At 51.8% G+C, this 18,502-nt stretch overlaps 1 protein-coding gene across 2 annotated transcripts in view; it reads right to left on the reverse strand.

Annotated features, from left to right (window-relative positions):
* The window catches only part of DOCK11 (dedicator of cytokinesis 11), an 80,877-nt gene extending 63,357 nt beyond the window's left edge, over window positions 1-17,520 (reverse strand). Inside the window, exons 1-4 of one of the 2 annotated variants that reach the window (XM_056491241.1) lie at window positions 17,317-17,520; window positions 1,207-1,323; window positions 892-981; window positions 143-225 (exon numbers count right to left, since the gene is read on the reverse strand). In XM_056491241.1, the coding sequence (XP_056347216.1) occupies window positions 143-225; window positions 892-981; window positions 1,207-1,323; window positions 17,317-17,418 (392 nt within the window). In that variant the 5' untranslated portion in view covers window positions 17,419-17,520. The remainder of the gene's footprint in view (window positions 1-142; window positions 226-891; window positions 982-1,206; window positions 1,324-17,316) is intronic. The other variant, XM_056491242.1, reaches the window with a different exon arrangement.
* Between the last annotated feature and the right edge of the window lie 982 nt (window positions 17,521-18,502).

Genomic DNA, 18,502 nt, shown 5'->3' on the forward strand with positions numbered 1-18,502 from the left:
CTGACAGAGCTGAGGGGCAATGACAACACAAACCTCTGGCTCTCACCTGCAGTGACATGCCTTCCCCATCAGGGAAAGGGCAGAGTGCTCCTGCTAAGCCCTGTGATCACACATCAGCACTCCAAGGGAGCACGACACTTACCATGGCAACATCCGAAAGTCTCCTGAGTATTCCTCATATTTGTAGTTTACCACGAACCAGTCAGAGCTGTAGGTTTTAATGCACTGAAAGGAAAACAATACAGCTCTTAGAAAGCTACAGCAAGCAAAACAAAGCCCAGCACCAGTCTGAGAGGTTACACACTGCAGGGTGAGGTAAGCACAAGAGGGAAGGGCGTGGGCAAGGCTCCTTCACTGGTTTCATGCAGCAATGCAGAATTTCATAAGGAACCTTTTCAGCACAGAAACAAAAATCACACAGCATCTGGCTTGCCATACAGCTACAGACTTTGTATTTACATCACTCCAAGGCTCTAAAAAAAGGAGTAGAGATTTGGGAGGAGACTGTTTTCCAGAAAGCAAAAGTTTTGTGTCCTCAGAAACGCAGCACGTCTAACCCAGCACTGAGCATCGCTTTTTGTTCTGCTGCACTGGAAGGGAATGGTCCTGGAGAGCAGCACTTCACAACAAACCCACAGCACTCCAGATGCTCCAGGGAGGCTGTGGATCCCCTCCTTGTCAGGTAGGTGGTGCAAAGCCACATACCCTGGCTGTGTACAAAACCCACTGCACATGAGACACCTGAGAGAACTCTCCTGTGAGTGGGGCAGTGTGCCCCACAAAGGAAAAGCCAAGTGATTCACAATCCAGTGGGTCAGGAGCTACAGCTGAGCATCTTGTCCAAGGGCTAGGAAGTGCTGAAGGCAGGTGTTACATGGGCTTTGCCCCTACCTCTTTGACAAAGAGACTCTGAGCTTTCTTCAGAGCATCTTCTGGCACGGTGGACTGGACAGTCCTTCTCTGCCGGCTGATGACCGAGACCTGCAGGAGAAAGGAAAACACTTCCCAGCACAAGCTCCATCTTCAGGGCTTGACATTCACTTTAAATAAATGTGGTGGGCCTAAACCACCAGTGGGTCATTTTGGGTTTATGTGTCAGTAATGCAGCCAAAATTAACATATGGATTAGCGATGGAAATTTTCCAAGGTAAGCAGGACAGGAGATGAGTGAGCCTCAAACATGGGAAACAGCCAGAGCAAACTCACAGACACATCTTCAATTGGAAATATCAGGAGGTCCCGGAGGGGATCACTGTAGATCTGAACTCTGCGCTGAAGGATCACATTCTCATAGTCCAAGGGCTCCACCACTTTCGTTTTTTCCTGCAGGAAAAACAGATGATGAAGAAAATTACATATATGTAACATCTAAAATAACCAGTAACTAACATCTTGTGCCTAATTTCAAACTGTGTGCCCACTGGACTGCCCACTATTCAGCACTCTGATACTGCTGTGCTGCAGGCAACCTGCCCTAAACCACTGATGAGCATGTTCTGCAGAGAGGGAAATGAGGGGTTAAGTTCTAAGTAATAAGCTAAGGGAAGAAACAAAGCACTGTGCTGCTCTGTCTCAGCACAGTCTCTAATTTCTTAATGGAGCAAGAAAGCCTCCTGGACAGGCCATAGCTTTAACAGCTGCAAGATCCAGCATCTTTATGTTTGAACAGCTCATCCAGCTCAGCTTGGAAGAAACTCTGGCTCCTGCACTGGCTCTGCTCAGCTCAGGGCTGGTTTTGCTTGAGGAGCAGAGGAGAGCTGTGCTCTCCTAGGAATGATGGGAGCAAGGCTGCTGCTACAACTGCCAAAGCAGGAATCTCAGCCCATGGAAGGAAGAACAGCATCCCTCTGGAAAGATAGGAAAGCCCTCTCCATAAATCACACCCCAGACACAGCCAGAGGCTAGAGCCCAGTTTTATTCTTATTCACATTTCAGGGAAGCAAGAGGAACTTCTCCAAAAATCCATGGAGTCACGAGCAAAAACTATTAAGAGAGCTTCATTACATTCCCTATTGCACCAATTTTGTCTGTGTGACAAGTCCAGAAAACAGAACTTAATAAAATGAGAAAAACACAACTTCTAAGCAGGCAAATGCCATCTCAGCTGCCCAGCCTGACTTCAGCTTTCATGAGCAAGAGTCAAGCTCTCAGCACTGCACTGTGAAAATCAAACCTCACACCAAAAGCCAACCAATGAGTCTGTATAGGAGTGGTCACAATAAAACAGGAACCAAATTCTTATCACCTTTGCCTTGTTTTGAATCTTGACCAAAATCCTGATGCTTGGCCCTGCCAGGGAGAGTGTTGCCATGTGCCTCTGGACATGACATCCTTACAGGACAACATGCTTGGGCTCTCCACTCTCAGAAGAGGAACATCAGATGCTCCCCAAGGGCAGCAAAATTACCCTCCAGTCAAATGGCTTTTCTGGCATGGACTCATCACCATGATGAGTTAAAGATGAGACTGACACAAGGCCTCTTGCTGAACACAGCACAACCTGCAGCTCAAAAGAATGAGTCCCAAATGAAGACTGAAAGCTCAGCATTGTATAACACCACGGATAAACAGCCACACCACCCAGAGGCCAAACAACTCAATATTTTCTGTGACATGTGAGATGAGCAGGGAAGTCAACGTTGCTCTTCCATAACCAATCCTAGCTGAAGGTCCTGTGCTTGTTCTGTGCCTTTGGCTCCTGAGGATCTGGGATACATTAATGAAAAACCTCCTGCCTCAGACAGTTTTGCATTCAAAATGTCTCCTTTCCATGCTGCAGAAATCCAGCATGAATTAGGTCAGTTATCTGAAAAAGTTCCCTTCTTAATCACTCTCTGAAAACTTTGCTTCAGTGCTCACACAGTCCTGAAAGGAACCTCACACTGCTCAGATTACCAGTGAAAGACAAAGGTCAGTCAGCAGAGCCCAGGCTGGGTGCCAGAGCACCCAGGGGCTGCTGCCCAGCCACCAGGGATTGGGAATGGAGTGACAAATGCTGCCAGTCCCACTGCACACACACAGCTTCTTGCTTCTGCATCCAACATCTGAGCTGTGCTGGGACTTAATAAGAAAAGAAAGAGTCCATCAGAAAAACAGGAGTCTGAAAAACCCAACAGGTGGACAGAGAAAAGGAACTCTCAGTCAGTCTCATGCTCATTAAATGCTGAATTGAATTTGGTTAATCACCAGTGCATTTCTGAAAGTCTGCCAAGCTTTGCAAATTGATGTGAATTAACAGGACATCCATTTGCAGGTCTGGGCCCCAAAGCTTGTCCTCCCCATGACACAGGGGCCCAGAGAGCAGGCACAGAGCTCTGCCAGCCTCTAATGCCCTGCAGCAATCCTGGCAAAACTCAGCAGCCTTGGGGGTTAAAGCAGTGCCATGCCCCAAGAACTCACACCAGGTCCCCTCTCACCTCACCCTGCAGCAGCTCCAAGAGTAAATTTGAGTCCCTCTATGAGCCTCCCACAGCTCTTTGGGAATGCAGGCCTTCCAATCACACTGTATTTTTGGTCCTTTTTTATTTTGCAATATGCTCATGAAACTAGGACTGTGTTTCTAAAGCTGTCCTTTTAGAAGGTTGGGCCTTTGATGACATTTCTTTTCTAGATCTGATGCCTCTGATGACCAGCAAGACAAAGTCCTGGCAGTCATCCTCATGGGACTCAATGACAGCTAAAGGGTAAGAGCTCAAAAGGATCCCAGATCCTCACAGGAGATGTTTGAAAACTCATAGAGCATTAAAAAAAAAAATATCCTTAAAACTTTCTGCAACCCTTCCAGTCTGGTGGATGTAATGGTACTGGAAAAAAAGTGTGGTGCAGGCTGTGATCTCTGCCTGACAAAGCAGTGCCAGCCCCTGTGACACACATCTGATGCCCGAGGGATGCAGGGATGTGCACTGCAGGGTTCTGCAGCACCCAGCAGGCATTTCTCCTCTGGAGCTGCTACAAACACAGCCCCTAGGGCTCCCCTTCCCCAAGGTGTGCAAATTCCCAGTCTCAGCACACAGCAGCCCTCCACTCCCTGCAGCTCAGAGGTCACTGGCCATGCTCACACCCAGCACACCACCCCGGCTGCCCCAGGCCACAACAGAACCACAGACACGTCTCTGAAGCACAGCCACAAGATGTAGGTCAACCTGTTTGTCACAGAGCAGCTGCTCAAGGAAGGATGTGGCCAGGCTCCTGCCTGCCATTGAGGAAACAAACTCCTGCATCCATCCTACACTGTGCAGGCTGCCCATGGGGCAGTGTCCCTGCAAACAGACCCGTGGAGCAGGGAGGGAGCCACCCCAAGTATTTGTTGCACTTTTGACCCTTTGAGTCCACAGACTCCCATCAGTCCAGAAAGGCTGGAGATAAAGATTTAAATGCTGAAAATGGGATTTCAAAGTCTTAGTTTTCCTGAAGGTTGAAGTGTACACCCCACACCACCCTGGGCTCAGATCACACTGCCCAGCACTGTCACAACAGCAGATGGCACCCACCAAAGCCATTACAAAAGCAGAGGAAAAACTATTACACTAAAGTAATTAGAGTCTTAGAAACCACAAATTCCTCCACAGGGGAAGCCAATACCCAAGTACAAACAAATGCTGCCAGTCCAGTAACAAAATCAATCCATTTCTGCAGGAAAAACGTGCAGTTCTGCCAAAGGCATCTGCCCTGTGGCACACACAGCTCTTCACCCAGGGCAGGCAGACTCGGCACTGTGAAGCTGAGAGCACAGCAGGGACAGCCTGGGCTGAGCTGCCCTCCCTGTGCTCCCTGGGGATGCTGCACCCCAGGACACCCAGCAGCAGCAGCCAGCCCAAAGCACTGCAGCTCACTGTGCTGGGATTAAAACAGGCAAGTATCTCAGAGAAAAACAAGCATGATTTTAAACACAGATAACGTGAGAGCAGTGCACCCTCTCAGATAAACCCACTCATCCCTCTTGGAAACCCTCAGGTTCGAGCCCCACACACCAGGCTGTTCCCAAAAACACACTTTCCTCTCCCTGTCTCTGCCCCAGCACTCTGGGAGCCCTGCAGAGGCTCCTGCCTGCTGTGCTGGAGCCCCATCCATCCACACTGGTCACAAGGCTCCCTTGGACAGCAGCACAGGCAGAACAAGAGCCTGGCTATTGGAGCATTGACTCCCCACCACAAGGGAGCTGGCTGGCATTTCAACAGGAAATGCAGAGGAATTGCTTCAACAGAAACAAGCCCACAAACACCAGCACAAGGCTCTGCCTTTGGCCAAGCACAGAGCCCACACTGGGGAAAACCCAAGTTAGGTCCTCAGTGCCCTGCTTGTCCCACTGCCCTCTGCCAGCCCGAGCCCAAACCTCCCTGAGACACCAGAGAGAGCAAAGGAAAAACCCAATTCCCTGGCTAGGGAACTATCCATTAACAACCAGGGGGATACTTAAGTCAGATGAAATTATCACCTTTCTGCATCCATTTTGCAAAAGGTATAAAATTCCTTTTATTTGCTTCATAAACAAAGGCTCACAATGACAGCTTGTGAACTATAGGAAAGAACATTTCTATTTTAAACTTTCAGTGCCTGAAATCAGCAGCCACCTGTCTTCCAGTGTTCTGCATTTGAATATCATAAAAACACCCCACTTTGTTGTTTTATATGATTAATGTTTTTCTGAGACCCATTTCTCCCAGAATTACAACAGACACAACCCAAGTGATGTGAATGTACAGAATGAAAAACGTTTATTTTTTTAAAGCAGCGGCCAAAAAACTATGAGATAGCTTTTGTATTTTCAGTCCTATCAGTTCAGGCTTCATTTAAAACAATATCCAGAGAAGAAAATGACAAAGCAGGCTGGTCTGGCTCCAGTGTAACCAGTTTTCTGGTCCCTTTGCAGTGACACAAGCCCTCAGCAGCTGCCAGCACACAGAGGAAGCCAAGCCCAGCACTGGGGCTGCACCACACTTGACTTTCACTTCTCGTGGTCCCAACGGCCACCAAACACTGACAAACACTGACAAACACACACACCCTGCCCTGCAAGGCTTCCTCTGTGCCTTCCACTGAAAAACCTGCAGGTTCAGCAGCCCCAGCACGTGACTTTCTCTCACATCCTCAGACATGAAGCCCTGCCCAGTGTGTGCATCCACATTTCAAAGCAGAAGAGACACAAATGAGGTGAGTTTTAGAAGTGCTGGTTGTTTAGAGCAGCTGAAGAGAGGAGGAGGAAGAGGACAGATCACGTGTGTGTCTATAACTGTATTATCTCATAGTGTGCAACTGTTCCCCAAAATTCAGCCACCATCTTGCAGCCTATCTCTTGCCTCATCTGTTGCAACCCTGTAATCACTTACATGGAAAGCCAACAAAAGCCCGAATTTTAAAATAAATACCAAAGGGTCAGATAGGTGAAATATACAGAAAATGAGAGGAAAAGTCAATTTGGAGAATTAAGAGCTAAAAGAGGGGAAAATGGAGGTGTACAACTACCCTTGGGAAATACCTGTCACAGCTAAAATCACATCACTGGCAACACTCCAGGGCAGAGGGACCACTCCTCACTGCAATGCACAATCTGGAAATGTGAGGATACCTCAAAACCAGCAGGAAGAAATCCCCATTTTTTTATTTTGCTCAAGAAACCTGACTGCACATGAGAGAATTCAAATGATGCCTGGGAACTGAGCAAACTCACTTGGCAAACCATATGGGCATATGGAATTGAGCAGTTTCTATCCACAGAAAAGCTTTTCCACCACCAGGGATTCAAAGATCAGGTCAGTGCAAACTCAAATTGTGTGGTCTTTAAGAGCTTTTTTTTTTTTTAGTATCACATTTGTGACTCCTTGCTTTTTCCACCCCCAGTTCCTGCGCTGCCATCTGATCCCATTTACACACTCTCACTCAAGCTTGCAGAAATGCTACAGAGCTCAACTTACAAAAGCTCAGATTCACAAAGATGTCATCATTCCAGACTGCTGGGCATAAGAAAGAATAATGAAAACCCATAAACTCTGGGCTTGGCCATGCAGTGTTTATGGAAATGCCACAAACCTCTGCAAAGCCAGAATAAAGTCTGTGCCCCAATGACTTTGCATTCAAAACTCCAGAAGGGAAGAGGTGGGAACAGAGATCAGGGAGGAAGGACAAGCAGGGAGACAGTGTGAGTCAGCACAGATGGCAGGAGCCACAACACTGCAACCCTGCTGATGCCAAGAGCTCCGTGGGCTTCTCAGCAGAGCCACATTTTGGGAAGAAATCAGCAGGGAGGCAACGAGGCAGCTCTCAGCAGGTGATGGAGAGCTTGTGTCCACGAGCCTGCTGCAAACCCTGCACTCAGCTGGATGTAGCAGATGCACAATGGTAAAACTTCAAGGATGAAAAACAGTTGATAAAGCTGGGTACAAGCAGGCCAAAAGTATTTTCACACTGGTCAGAAAGAAGTTTAAAAACACAAGAAAAATGAGCAGACAGGAATCCTGGCTCTGCTGAAGACACCAAAACACTGAGACACCACAGCTGCACCTGGGACAGGTGAGAGGGATGGATGGGCTGTAAGGTGGGCATGCAAACACACAGAGCATCTTGTGAGGCAAGGGAGGAAAACCTCACCAGAAGGAGGAGAAGAAGGGGAAGCATGGAGAGGGAAGGGTCTCAGGAGCTGGCCCAAGGTGGTGTAGGAGAGGGCAGACTGGGGGATGGGGGTTTTACCCATCTGGGGATGGATCTGTGCAGGGGGCACATCATGGGAAGCAAGAACTGTGCAAAGGTTGGGCTGTGCAGCTGTGAGAGGCAGGAGAGGGCCAAGAGGGGCTGGCAGAGAAGGTGTGCACTGCAGACAGGAGAGCAGCCCCAGGGGCAACCAGGAAGGGAAGAAGGAATTGGTGAGGAGAAGGAGCCTGCCAGGGAGTGATCAGGTGCAGGCACAGCTCAGAGCAAGGCTCTGCACAGCCCTCCATGGGCAGCAGGAGAGCAACCTCCTAAACAGCAACACATCACTGCTAAGGGGTTCATTAGCCAGGGGCAGAGGCCCCACAGTCCCATCTCCATCCAGGAGTTCTGAGTGTGTATCCAGGCTGTGCCACACTGCAGCAGGGCCAGCAGCACAGGCTGCTGTGCTTCTCTCTATTGCACAGAGATGGCTGCACCTTACAGGAACTCAGAGAAATAAAAAGCCATGTTATGGGGAAGGGGATGATGAGTGCACAGTCCTGGCACCCCACAAGAAAACATCTGCAGTGGCAATGAGTCACTCTTTCCATCCAGAGCTCGGAGTGAGAGTCAGCCCCCTCTCCTGCGCTTCCCTCCACCCCGCCCAAGCTCTGTGCAAAAGCACTTCACCGACCCACACCTCTCCTCTCCTGCATCCACAGCCCTGCATGGCACCAGAAGCTGGTTCTGGGTATTCTGTAAGGTGGATGTCTCTTTTTTCAGTGCCCACTCTCCAGTAAAAAAGCCACAGTGCTGTCCCTGAGAGCGACACTGTATTGGTGTAAGACACCAGCTTGGGGAAGGCTTGAAGAAACAGTCAAAAAGTTGATGTCAGTGTAGACATGAAAACATTTACCTGTCATTATTAGGCCTGTCAAATAAAAGGAATTCAGGCCTTGAAGTGTCTTCAAATTGGTTTAGAAATTACAGGAAGCCAGAATAATCAGCATATGACTCTTCCTTCCACTTACTCAGAAGTGAATTCCACAGCTCACAGCCTTTAGCAGATCCCATTCTGAAGCAGAGTTCTGCAGCCACAAGGGGCAGGAACACTTTTTTCCCTGAAAGCTTGAGATTCTTGCATAATCACTTAAGCAAACAGCCCTCAGAAAACAGCTGCATTGCAATGAAGCAGGGAGAGTTCACAGCCCAAGTGTGAGTGGCCCATCCCAGGAGGCAGCACTGCCAATCCAGCCCAGCTGCACTTCACACACCACCTCTGAAAATGATGCCTTGAACAAGTGCAGAGGCAGCAGGAAAAGCACTGGCAAGTGGCAGCTGGGGACATGAGCCATGTCTGGCTTGAGAACACACCTAATGCACAGGGCAGTGCATTAGGGCAAGCACCTGAGATTGCCTTCAGTACTCTTGTCCCCTGTGCCTGATCTTCCTCAGGATCACCAAGTGCTTCTGTGTGACAGTGACACTGCCACAGTCTCCAGCCCCCAGCCACAGCACCTGAAGTCCTGTGAGTCCCTCCTGCATAGGTACATCCTGGCCCAAACCCAGCCCTTCTTGAGGAGCAGAGGGAGGGATCAGGGTAGGTCTATGTCAGCCAAACTGCACCTGCATCCAGCTGAGCACCTGCTGCAGAGCATGAGAGATGTGCAAACACGTCACAGCTTTGATTTTCTCCTTCAAAAATAATAGAGCTAATAGAAATTGGCAAAAAGGTACTGGTTTCTATGGGACAGCTGAATTTCTGCCAGATAGGACTTCTCAAAGCATTCTGTAAGCACAGGCGTGCTAAATAAGGAAAATAGTAATTACAACAACAATAATACATGTTATTTATTTAGGTTCTTAACTGGAACATCCCAAAGTGCTTTTCAGATGTCACTTGTATTTCATCATTTATTTATGTAGTATCAGTTTTATATTTAGCATCCAAATCCAGAATAGCCAGCTCCAGAACATCTTAAAGCAATTAATGGCACATAAGCAGAGCCCCTCCCTTTCCTGTCTGTCTCAAACTCTTGTTTTCCACTTGGAAAGCTCTCACACGCAGGGCTGAGCCAAGAGCACTGCCCTGGGCGAGCAGGGAACACTCCCAGCCACACTGGGGCAAGGACAGGGCCAGGACAAGGAAAAGAGACTTGGCCAACCGTGGAGAGCACTGGGGAAGAGCAGAGCAGAGCAGGAAGCCACAGGGCAGTTTTGGGCTGCCCCAGCAGGACAGTGAACACCCAGCAGTGCAGCCAAACCCAGCCCTGGCAGCAGCTTCAGCAGCTCAGGAAGTTCTCTCAGCCTCTTCTGTGCTCCACTTCCAGCTGCAGCCACTGCACACAGGGCAAAGGGGCTGTAAAGGTAAACTCTGCTCCCCCAGCAAAGCAGGAGGGACTGTGGATGGGTCTGCAAGGGACAACTCTTCAAGGCTTTAACCCACCACAGAGGAAATGCTGCTGTCAACAGAGGCACCTCAAAGCTTCCCCAGATACAAACATCTGTACAATTGTCAGCATCGTGCAACAGGGCAAGGGAGAGTCTGGGGCTCCCCAGGCACAGAGGGAAAGGAAAACCTGTCTGAGTCCAGTGCAACTCTGCTGGAACCCCAAAGTGCCCTGGACAGCAGCTCTCTGCTGGAAGCTGGATTTGTTTCCCTGACACCAGCTCTGTGGGGCCCACCCCAGCCAGCATCAAGAGATGGAGTCCCCTTCCCTCCCCTGACCTTTCTACCTGCTCCTGTCACAAATGCAGCTCCTGCCAAGCCTCTCGTGTCCCTGTGTCCCCCATCCCTTTCTGGCTGGCACAACAGCTCCCTTGAGTCCCTGCTCCAGCACCCCCATGTCCCCCAGGGCTGAACACAGAGCCTGTGCTTGGCGGGCTGACAGAGCCCTGGCAGTCACAGAGCCAGCTGCCCTTCTGAGCCCTGGCTTCCTCCAGACCTCTGGGACACGTGCCCTGCTCCACACACAGATGCTGCAGCCCATCCCACATCCCAGCTCCTGAGCACAGGCACATGTGTGGCTGCCATGGCTCTGCAGAGCAATGCTCAGCACTCTGACACCACCAGCTCCCACTGCTGCACAGGGCAGAGGTGGCTTTCCTGTCCCTGCTCAGGGCACAGAGAGGCCAGGCTGCAGTGGGGATGTCACCCACCTGGAGCCAGGGGAAGCAGGGGGGAGTGGGGAATGCTGGGGACCAGCACAGAGTCTCCTTCCCGATGCAACCACTCCCCAGGAACAGTCCTGTGACAGGAGATATTAATAGGGGAGAGGAGAAACTGCTTTTCAGCAAGAGAGAGGGGTGAGAAAGGGGTCAGGAACAAGCAGCTCTGACCCCATTAGAGAAGCAGCAGGAGGCAGGGAAAAACTGTAAAGATAAGTCAGGGCTGTGTAGAAGGAAAGAGGAGCCAGCAAGGGAGAGCTTTGATTGTGCTTTAAAGGGAATGAAAGAGATGGAAAGAGCTGCTGTCAGGAAAACATATCCCAGCATTTTTAAGATGACAACAGTGGCCACAAAGGTATAAGAGACTCTCTTTTCTTCCTAGCACAAAGCAGGAGTGAGGAGGCCAATTAACCAGGGATGCTGAAGCACACGTGCACCCCACGTCTGGCTGCTGTTCAGCTGCTGTGTGTGACCATGACTTGCATTCTCAGGCCACAGAAATGTCAAAAGCTTTGTGCAATTTTGCACCATTAGAGATAATAAATCAGCATACAGAGGGCTAAGTGAAATGATGAAAAAGCCGCCCAGCTGCATATAGAAAATGATGCTATACTACACTCTACAGCAGGTAGTGCTGGTTCCAATGCTCCTGCTGTTGGGAGAGATACCTGCAAATATTTCCAGATACCAGAACAGGCTGAAACAAAGCCCAGGAGCCATCCCCTCACTGGATTCTGAGTGCTCAGATCCCAACTGCAGAGCTGGCATTGGCTGCAGGAACCACCAACCATCTGTTCCAGGCATTTCACTGCACTGACAGTGGTGGGCTGGGGCAGATGCTGCCAATGCAGGGACACCTGCATTTTCATGGCATTGTCCTCAGCACAGAACTAACCACTCTCAACCCTGCCTAGAGAGTAATAAAACCCCAGCTATCAAAATGTGGTAAGAGATAAACACATATAGGGGCTGAATGGTTTGTTCTCTTCCTAGAGTTTTTCTGTAACAGGCAGGAGGATGCAAACATTTAAATGATGCCTTGGGAAGAATAAGATTTTGTGCCCATCAAAAGCTTGTCACTGTCTCCAAAAACCTCAAGAACTGGACACATTGACTGCAGCTCATCCTATAACAGCCGTACCTCAGCACACAGACACTCACAGAAGAGCAAGGCATTACTCCATCTCTTAAGGACTGGGTATCAGTAGGAGGTATGCCAGAGATTTGTCCCCATACAGCTGCAGAGTGCACTTGGAGCCTTGCTCCTCTCCATCAAGCTGTGCCCTTCATCCACTCCACAACTGGTGTGTGCTCAGGCAGGAGCAGACCTGGCCACTTCCATGGCACTCAGCCAGCCCTGGGCTAAATCCAGCCCCTCAAGGCACAGGAGCTCTGATTCAGGAAAGCATGTGATGAATTTTAAGAATGCTTTTAAGTGTTTTCTTGAATAAGCCCCTCTGAACAACATTCTCTCCACGAACACTTCCACAGGAGAAGCCAGGGCCAGCTGAGGGGGCCAACACTGGAGGCACCAGGCACAGCAGGCAAACCCTGCCCTGGCTAAACCAACAGCACCCACTTACACAGGGGCAGAATTTCCTCCCATGCCTCATATATGTCTGGTTTTCTATGCAAATTGTGCAAACACAGCATGTTGACTACCCCCAGAGGGAACACACATATATTCTGTCTCTCTTGAGTGCCAAGATCACTACAAACGCTGCATATAAACAGGCTTCACATTGATCAAAGTGAATTTAGCTTATTAAAAGAGGATTCTATGCAGAAAGCTGATTTCCTCTGCATGAGCATAAATTGAGACACTAATAATATAGTTTAAGCTGAAAAAAAAAAAACACAAAAAGAACAAAATGCTTTTTTGCCTCCAGTCAGAACCTCCTCAGTATCACTATTAAGGAGCTTTATATCTCCTTTTTGGGTCTGACTGAAACTGAGCCACCCATAGGAGCCCAGCCCAGCCAGGATCAAACAAAACCCATCTCCTCCTGGCATGCTGCCCACTCTCTCATGGGGAACACATCCACAGCACCATGGAACACAGAGAGCAGACACTTGCTCTGAATCCCTCTGCATGGCAAGGATCCACACAGCTGTTTGCAGAGGTTCTCCTACACTGCCATTGCTGGCAGATGTGTGGCCCAGACCCAAGAGTGCCTGGGTGCCACCAAGCTGTGCCCTGGGGTGCCCAGAGATGCTCCCCTGGCCTGGCTGACCCAGTGTGGGCAATCCTTTGCAGCTGCTCCTTCCCAGATAAGATACTCTGGCTCTGCAAAGTCTTCATGGCAAAGCAGTAAATGCATCTTCAGCTAAACTGTATAGAAATGATCTAAAGAAAATCAGAGCAATTGTGTGAGACTTCAAATTGCCACCAGATGACTGGGTTTGGCAGCACTGGGGGAAAAAGCATCATCTGTGTTTTGCCAAGTGCTTGCTGCTCTGATCTCCTGCCTCCCACACTTTTAATTTCTCTGTCACGACACAGAGAACGACACTTCTGGAAAAGCTGCTGCTGAGACACAGCCCCTCTCCTTGCAGGGCCCCAGAGCTGCTGAGCACATCCCAAAGGGACAGGGGAGGCACAGGGGCTCTCAGCTTTGGCCTCACACCCACCCAGACAAGTGCAGCTGGTTTGGATGCTCAGCAGAAGGAAGAGCCTTTGCTTTGTCCTGGCAGTGTCAGAAGACCCAGGATCTCACTCACACACGTGTGCCCTTAAACTGCTCAACCCCACGATGTCCCCCTGCACTCCACGGGGGCAGATGGGTAAGGAGAGGTGCACAGGCCCTTCCACCAGAACAAGGACTGCACCCTGGGCACATGTGCATCCTGCTGGCAGGTGTCTGAGCTCTGCACCCAGCTCCCACCAGCCAGTGCCTCTGAGCAGGGCTCTCCTGCCCTGCTGCTCAACTTCCCCACTATTACTCAGCAGCATCAGAGGATGGGAGCAGGGAGATGGCACTGAAGGTCTCAGACAAAATCACCCATCTCCATCCACTGCAAAGGTCCCTGGCTGCTCTCCTTCAGCTCCAGCCCAGATGTCTCTCCCAGGTACCATCAGCACTTTGGCTCTGAAGTTGCACTTCTAACACAGGATTTTACTGTGGGTGCCCCAAGGTTTAAGACGCAGATCTTTTGGTTAAGAATGGTTAAAGTTATCACACTTGGGTTTTGACTGCTCCTTTCTTAACCCAATCTTAAAATTTCTCTTTATCTCTCAAGTGTGTCATTTATCCCACCTGCCAACAAACACTTCCACTAAATTTGTCTGTTTATTTAAACAGTGACATTATTTGTCAATTAGCCTGCCAAAACTTCCTCCCCAGTTGTAATCAGTAGCACACATCAGGGACCATTCAAAGCTGAAATTGATACAATCTGCCCTGCAGCCTCTGTGGAGAGGAGCACAGGGAGCAGCAGGGTTCCCACAGAGCAGCACCTGGCACTCCCAGTGCTGCTCTGCAGGGCTCTGCCTGCTCTCAGGGATTCCTGCTGAACTCTTCCTCCCCTACACAGCCTGGCTGAGAAGGAGATGCAAGGCCAGAGTGATGGCTGGGATGCTGGGAACAGCAGCAGAGTAAGAGGGAACAAGAGCCCCAAATGAACTGCACTTCATCCTTCCCTGTGCTTCCCACAGGGCCCAAAGTGAGCTCCCCACCACAGCCTGGGCAACCTTCCACTGCTGCAGGTTACCCTGACAGGAACAGCCCTGACTGCATCCTAGCAGCTGGTCCAAAGGGCAGCATGTGGACACAGGCACTCCAGGACACCTTGGAAAGGGACAACCTCCCCCCACTGCCAACCACCATCATATAAAGCTCTGCTTCCCCTTCACAAGCACAAAGGAGCAAAGCCTGCCAAAGTCAACAACATAAATATTCTCCTTGCACTAGCCAGGCATAAATCAAAAACCAGGAACAGAAATAAGATGGCATGGGCTTCACTGCACCTGTAAGACAGCAGCTTTGTAACCACACTGTACCAGACACTGCACTCCCTCAGGCTGGACACTGCACTTCTGGCACCTCCTTTAACACACACATTGTGGCTCTGTACAAGCTGACCACTTCCATGACATTAAAAGCTTTCCTCACTGAGGTGTTTTCATTTGTGAGCACTTCATTCACTGACTACAAACAGCCTCTAACTCCAGACAGCTCCTTGTCTCAAGGACTGCCCTGAATGCAAAGTGCTGAGCTCAACCAACACACTGAAACAGCCCCACGGTGCCCACTCCTCCTGGGGATGGAGGTGTGAGCTCTGGTACCTGCAGCATCAGCTCTGCTCACCACCAGAGATACCTGTGCTTTCAGCTGTGATTGCCCCGAGGCACTTGACAAGATGACTGGGGAAGTATTAAACTATTCACATACTTGCTATTGACTCAACATCACCTGCTGTGCCCAGGATGCAGGAAGAGGATGGGATCCTGACAGGCAAAGGTTTCAGTGCAACTGCAGTCTGCTTCAAAAAGTCCCAGTTCCTGACATTCTGGGACACAGTGCATCACTTGCTGCCAGCTCCATCCAGTTATCAAATGCCAGCTCCTACTCCCCCTGTACCCACTGGCCACCCCCTGCTTCCCAGAGGCACCCCTGAGCTCAGCACTGCCCCAGGGTGAGGGATCAAGTCCTGATGCTGGGCCCTTCCATCTGCCCCACACTGGCTGTGGCAAGGAGAGGGGAGATGGGATGGGGAGGTGCTCACACAATGCTGCAGCTGCCCAGCACCATCAGCACCAAAACTGAGACTCACCTTGGGAACAGGATCAGAAACTATGATTTCTCAGTCTCACCCTCACTCCACCACTCCCCAGCACCATTTCCCAGGATCCTCTCTGTACCCTGCACACACACATCCCTTCCTCACAAAGATTACAAGCTGCCAGATAGAGGGGAGTCAGCTTTTTGCTGGAGCAAACCTCATCCTTAATCACTGAAGAAGGTTAAAATGCCATCTGAGACAGTCCTACAAGCTTGTGCCACCCCCTTCCCCAGCCCCTGATCTCTGCAGTGCCTTATGGCTCTTCCCAGTGATGCACAAGTGCTGGGATTTATCCACTGCTGCAGAACCATCGAAAGCAGGAAACTCTGCCAGGACCTGGGGACCAGAAACACCTGTCCTCACCCTCCTCTGGTGCTTGGCTGCAAACACACAAGGCAGCACAGCAGCTCTGGGGATTTGCCTGCCAGAAAGAGAGAAAAGTTGGCAGGGACAGCACGGGCAATGAAACCCTAGAGAGGATCAGAAAAAAAGAGTGGCTGCCTGACAGACTCTGGTGGCTCCTCTGGGCTCCTGTCAAGGTTTTATTTATCTTCATCTGCAGTCCCACCCATCCCTTCCCCTTCTGAGAGAAGGAACCTCACACAGGCACCACATAACCATTTGTCTGTAGGAACCAAAGCTCTTCTGGTCCTATATATGAAACTTTATTTTTAATTGAAAGTTCCATTAGCTTGTACAAAGCCTTTATGTATTGTTGATGAAAGTGGGGAAAGCAAATCACATAGAAGCCATAAGGATCCCCAAACAACTGCACATAAGAAGCAAAAACTAGCACAAGGACATCAGGCTGGATTTTCTCTTTTTTTCAGGCTTAGAAATCTGCAAATTTAAAAGAAAGCTCCGTTTTTAAAAGAAATGTTCAAACCTCTCAATTTATTTAAAACCACGTGCCATTCAATATAATAGTAAAGGACTAATGGGAATTATTTGCTGAACTTGTACTGCACTTTCTGCATATCCCACTGCCTAACCTTTCTTCCATCAAAGTCAAGGTCAAAGTTGATTACACATTAAAGGGATTCAATGAGCAGCAGTGAAACATATCCAACAAAGCCCCGGGAAGCTGCGAGCTGGCCCCGGCATCCTCCACAGCTGTGAGCACAACAAAGACAACCTGCTGCAGCATCCCGCACCGGGATGGAACGCGGCTGAGAACGCACTTGGCTCCCACCCCCGGCACTGGAGCGCGACTCCCGGGATGTCTCGGGCCGGTGCCTGTGCCTCCCGCCGTGCCAGGTCGTGCCTTCGGTCCTGCCCTACCCACGTGCCGGTTTCGCACTGTCTGCCCCGCCACTCCTGTTTGCTCAGAGCCCCGCGCTCACAGGTTCCCGTGAATTCCCGCTGTCCCCACCCAGCCCCAGCGCTCGGCAGGACGAGGCGCCGCTTCCCCGCGATGCTCGGGGCTCGGAGCGCTCGGCGGGGCGCGGTGCCCGGCGGGGTGGCACGGCACAACCCACCGGAGGGGACCCCAAAGAGAGATCCGTCCCTGCCCTGCCCAGCCCAGCCGCGCCCTCCTCATCCCTCGCCCAGCGCTTCCCAAATCCTGCCCCGCCGCGCCCTGCGCATCCCTCGCTCCGACACGGCTCTGCCCTTTCTCCGGCCCCTTCCTCTTCCTGCTCCCGGCGCATCCCCTGCCCGGCTCTCCCCTGCCCAGCGCCGCGGGCTCCTCCCGCTGCCGCCCCTCTCCGAGCGGCCCCGGGCGCGGCCGCTCCGGGCGCTCACCAGCACGAAGGAGCTGCGCACTGCCTCCGAGACGCTCTGCCGCAGCTCGGCCGCCGTGCCCGGCTTGCTGAGCCGCTTCGTGAACTTCCTCACTTCCGACATGGCGGCATTGCCCGCGCCAGCCGAGCCGAGCCGAGCCGAGCCGAGCCGAGCCCCGCTCCCTGCGCGCTCCCTCGCTGCCGCCGGGCGGGCGCGGCCGGGCCGGGCCGGGGCGGGCGGAGCCGCGGGGCTGGGCCGGGCCGGTCCCTGCTCGCCCCGCCCCGCCCGGCCCCGCTTTGTCCCCGCGCAGGTGCCCGGAGCCGCCCGGCACGCACAGCCCGGGGCCGCGGGGATGCAGCAGCGCCTCGGGCAGCGAGGGATGAGCCGGGGCAGAGAGAGCAGAGAGGGCACCGAGGGCACCGTGTGCCGGGGCTCGGCGAGGGTAGAGAGGGCACCGTGTGTGGAGGCTCAGAGAGGGCAGAGAGGGCACCGTGTGCCGGGGCAGAGAGAGCAGAGAGGGCACCGTGTGTCGGGGCTCGGCCAGGGCAGAGAGGGCACCGTGTGCCGGGGCAGAAAGAGCAGAGAGGGCACCGTGTGTCGGGGCTCAGAGAGGGCACCGTGTGCCGGGGCAGAGAGGGCACCGTGTGTTGGGGCAGAGAGGGCACCGTGTGCCGAGGCTCAGAGAGGGCAGAGAGGGCACCGTGTGTCGGGGCTCAGAGAGGGCAGAGAGGGCACCGTGTGCCGAGGCTCAGAGAAAGCAGAGAGGGCACCGTGTGTCGGGGCTCAGAGAGGGCAGAGAGGGCACCGTGTGCCGGGGCAGAGAGAGCAGAGAGGGCACCGTGTGCCGGGGCGCGGCCGGGGCAGCAGCCGCCGGCTGAACGGGCTGGATGCTCAGAACAAGAGACTCGGTGCTGAATGGGGCACGGCTCCGCTTGGGCTGCTGCTCTCCCTGCTCTGCCGGGTGTTCCTGCAAGGCTAAGCTGGATCCAGGACAAGCCCTTTCTACTGAGCGTCCCTGTGCTGGTTGGGGTTGCGTTCAATTTCTTTTTCTCCACGGTAGCGGGCTGTGTTTTGGATTTGTGCTGGAAACCGTGTTGGTGATTCGGGATGTTTTCCTTATCGCTGAGCAGCGTTGACACAGAGTCAAGGCAAGAGCTTTGCTGCTCCTCACCCCACTCCACCCAAAAATTGTTGGGGGTGCAACAAG

Source organism: Oenanthe melanoleuca, chromosome 4A, assembly GCF_029582105.1.
Source record: "Oenanthe melanoleuca isolate GR-GAL-2019-014 chromosome 4A, OMel1.0, whole genome shotgun sequence".
In the NCBI taxonomy this organism is placed as follows: Eukaryota; Metazoa; Chordata; class Aves; order Passeriformes; family Muscicapidae; genus Oenanthe; species Oenanthe melanoleuca.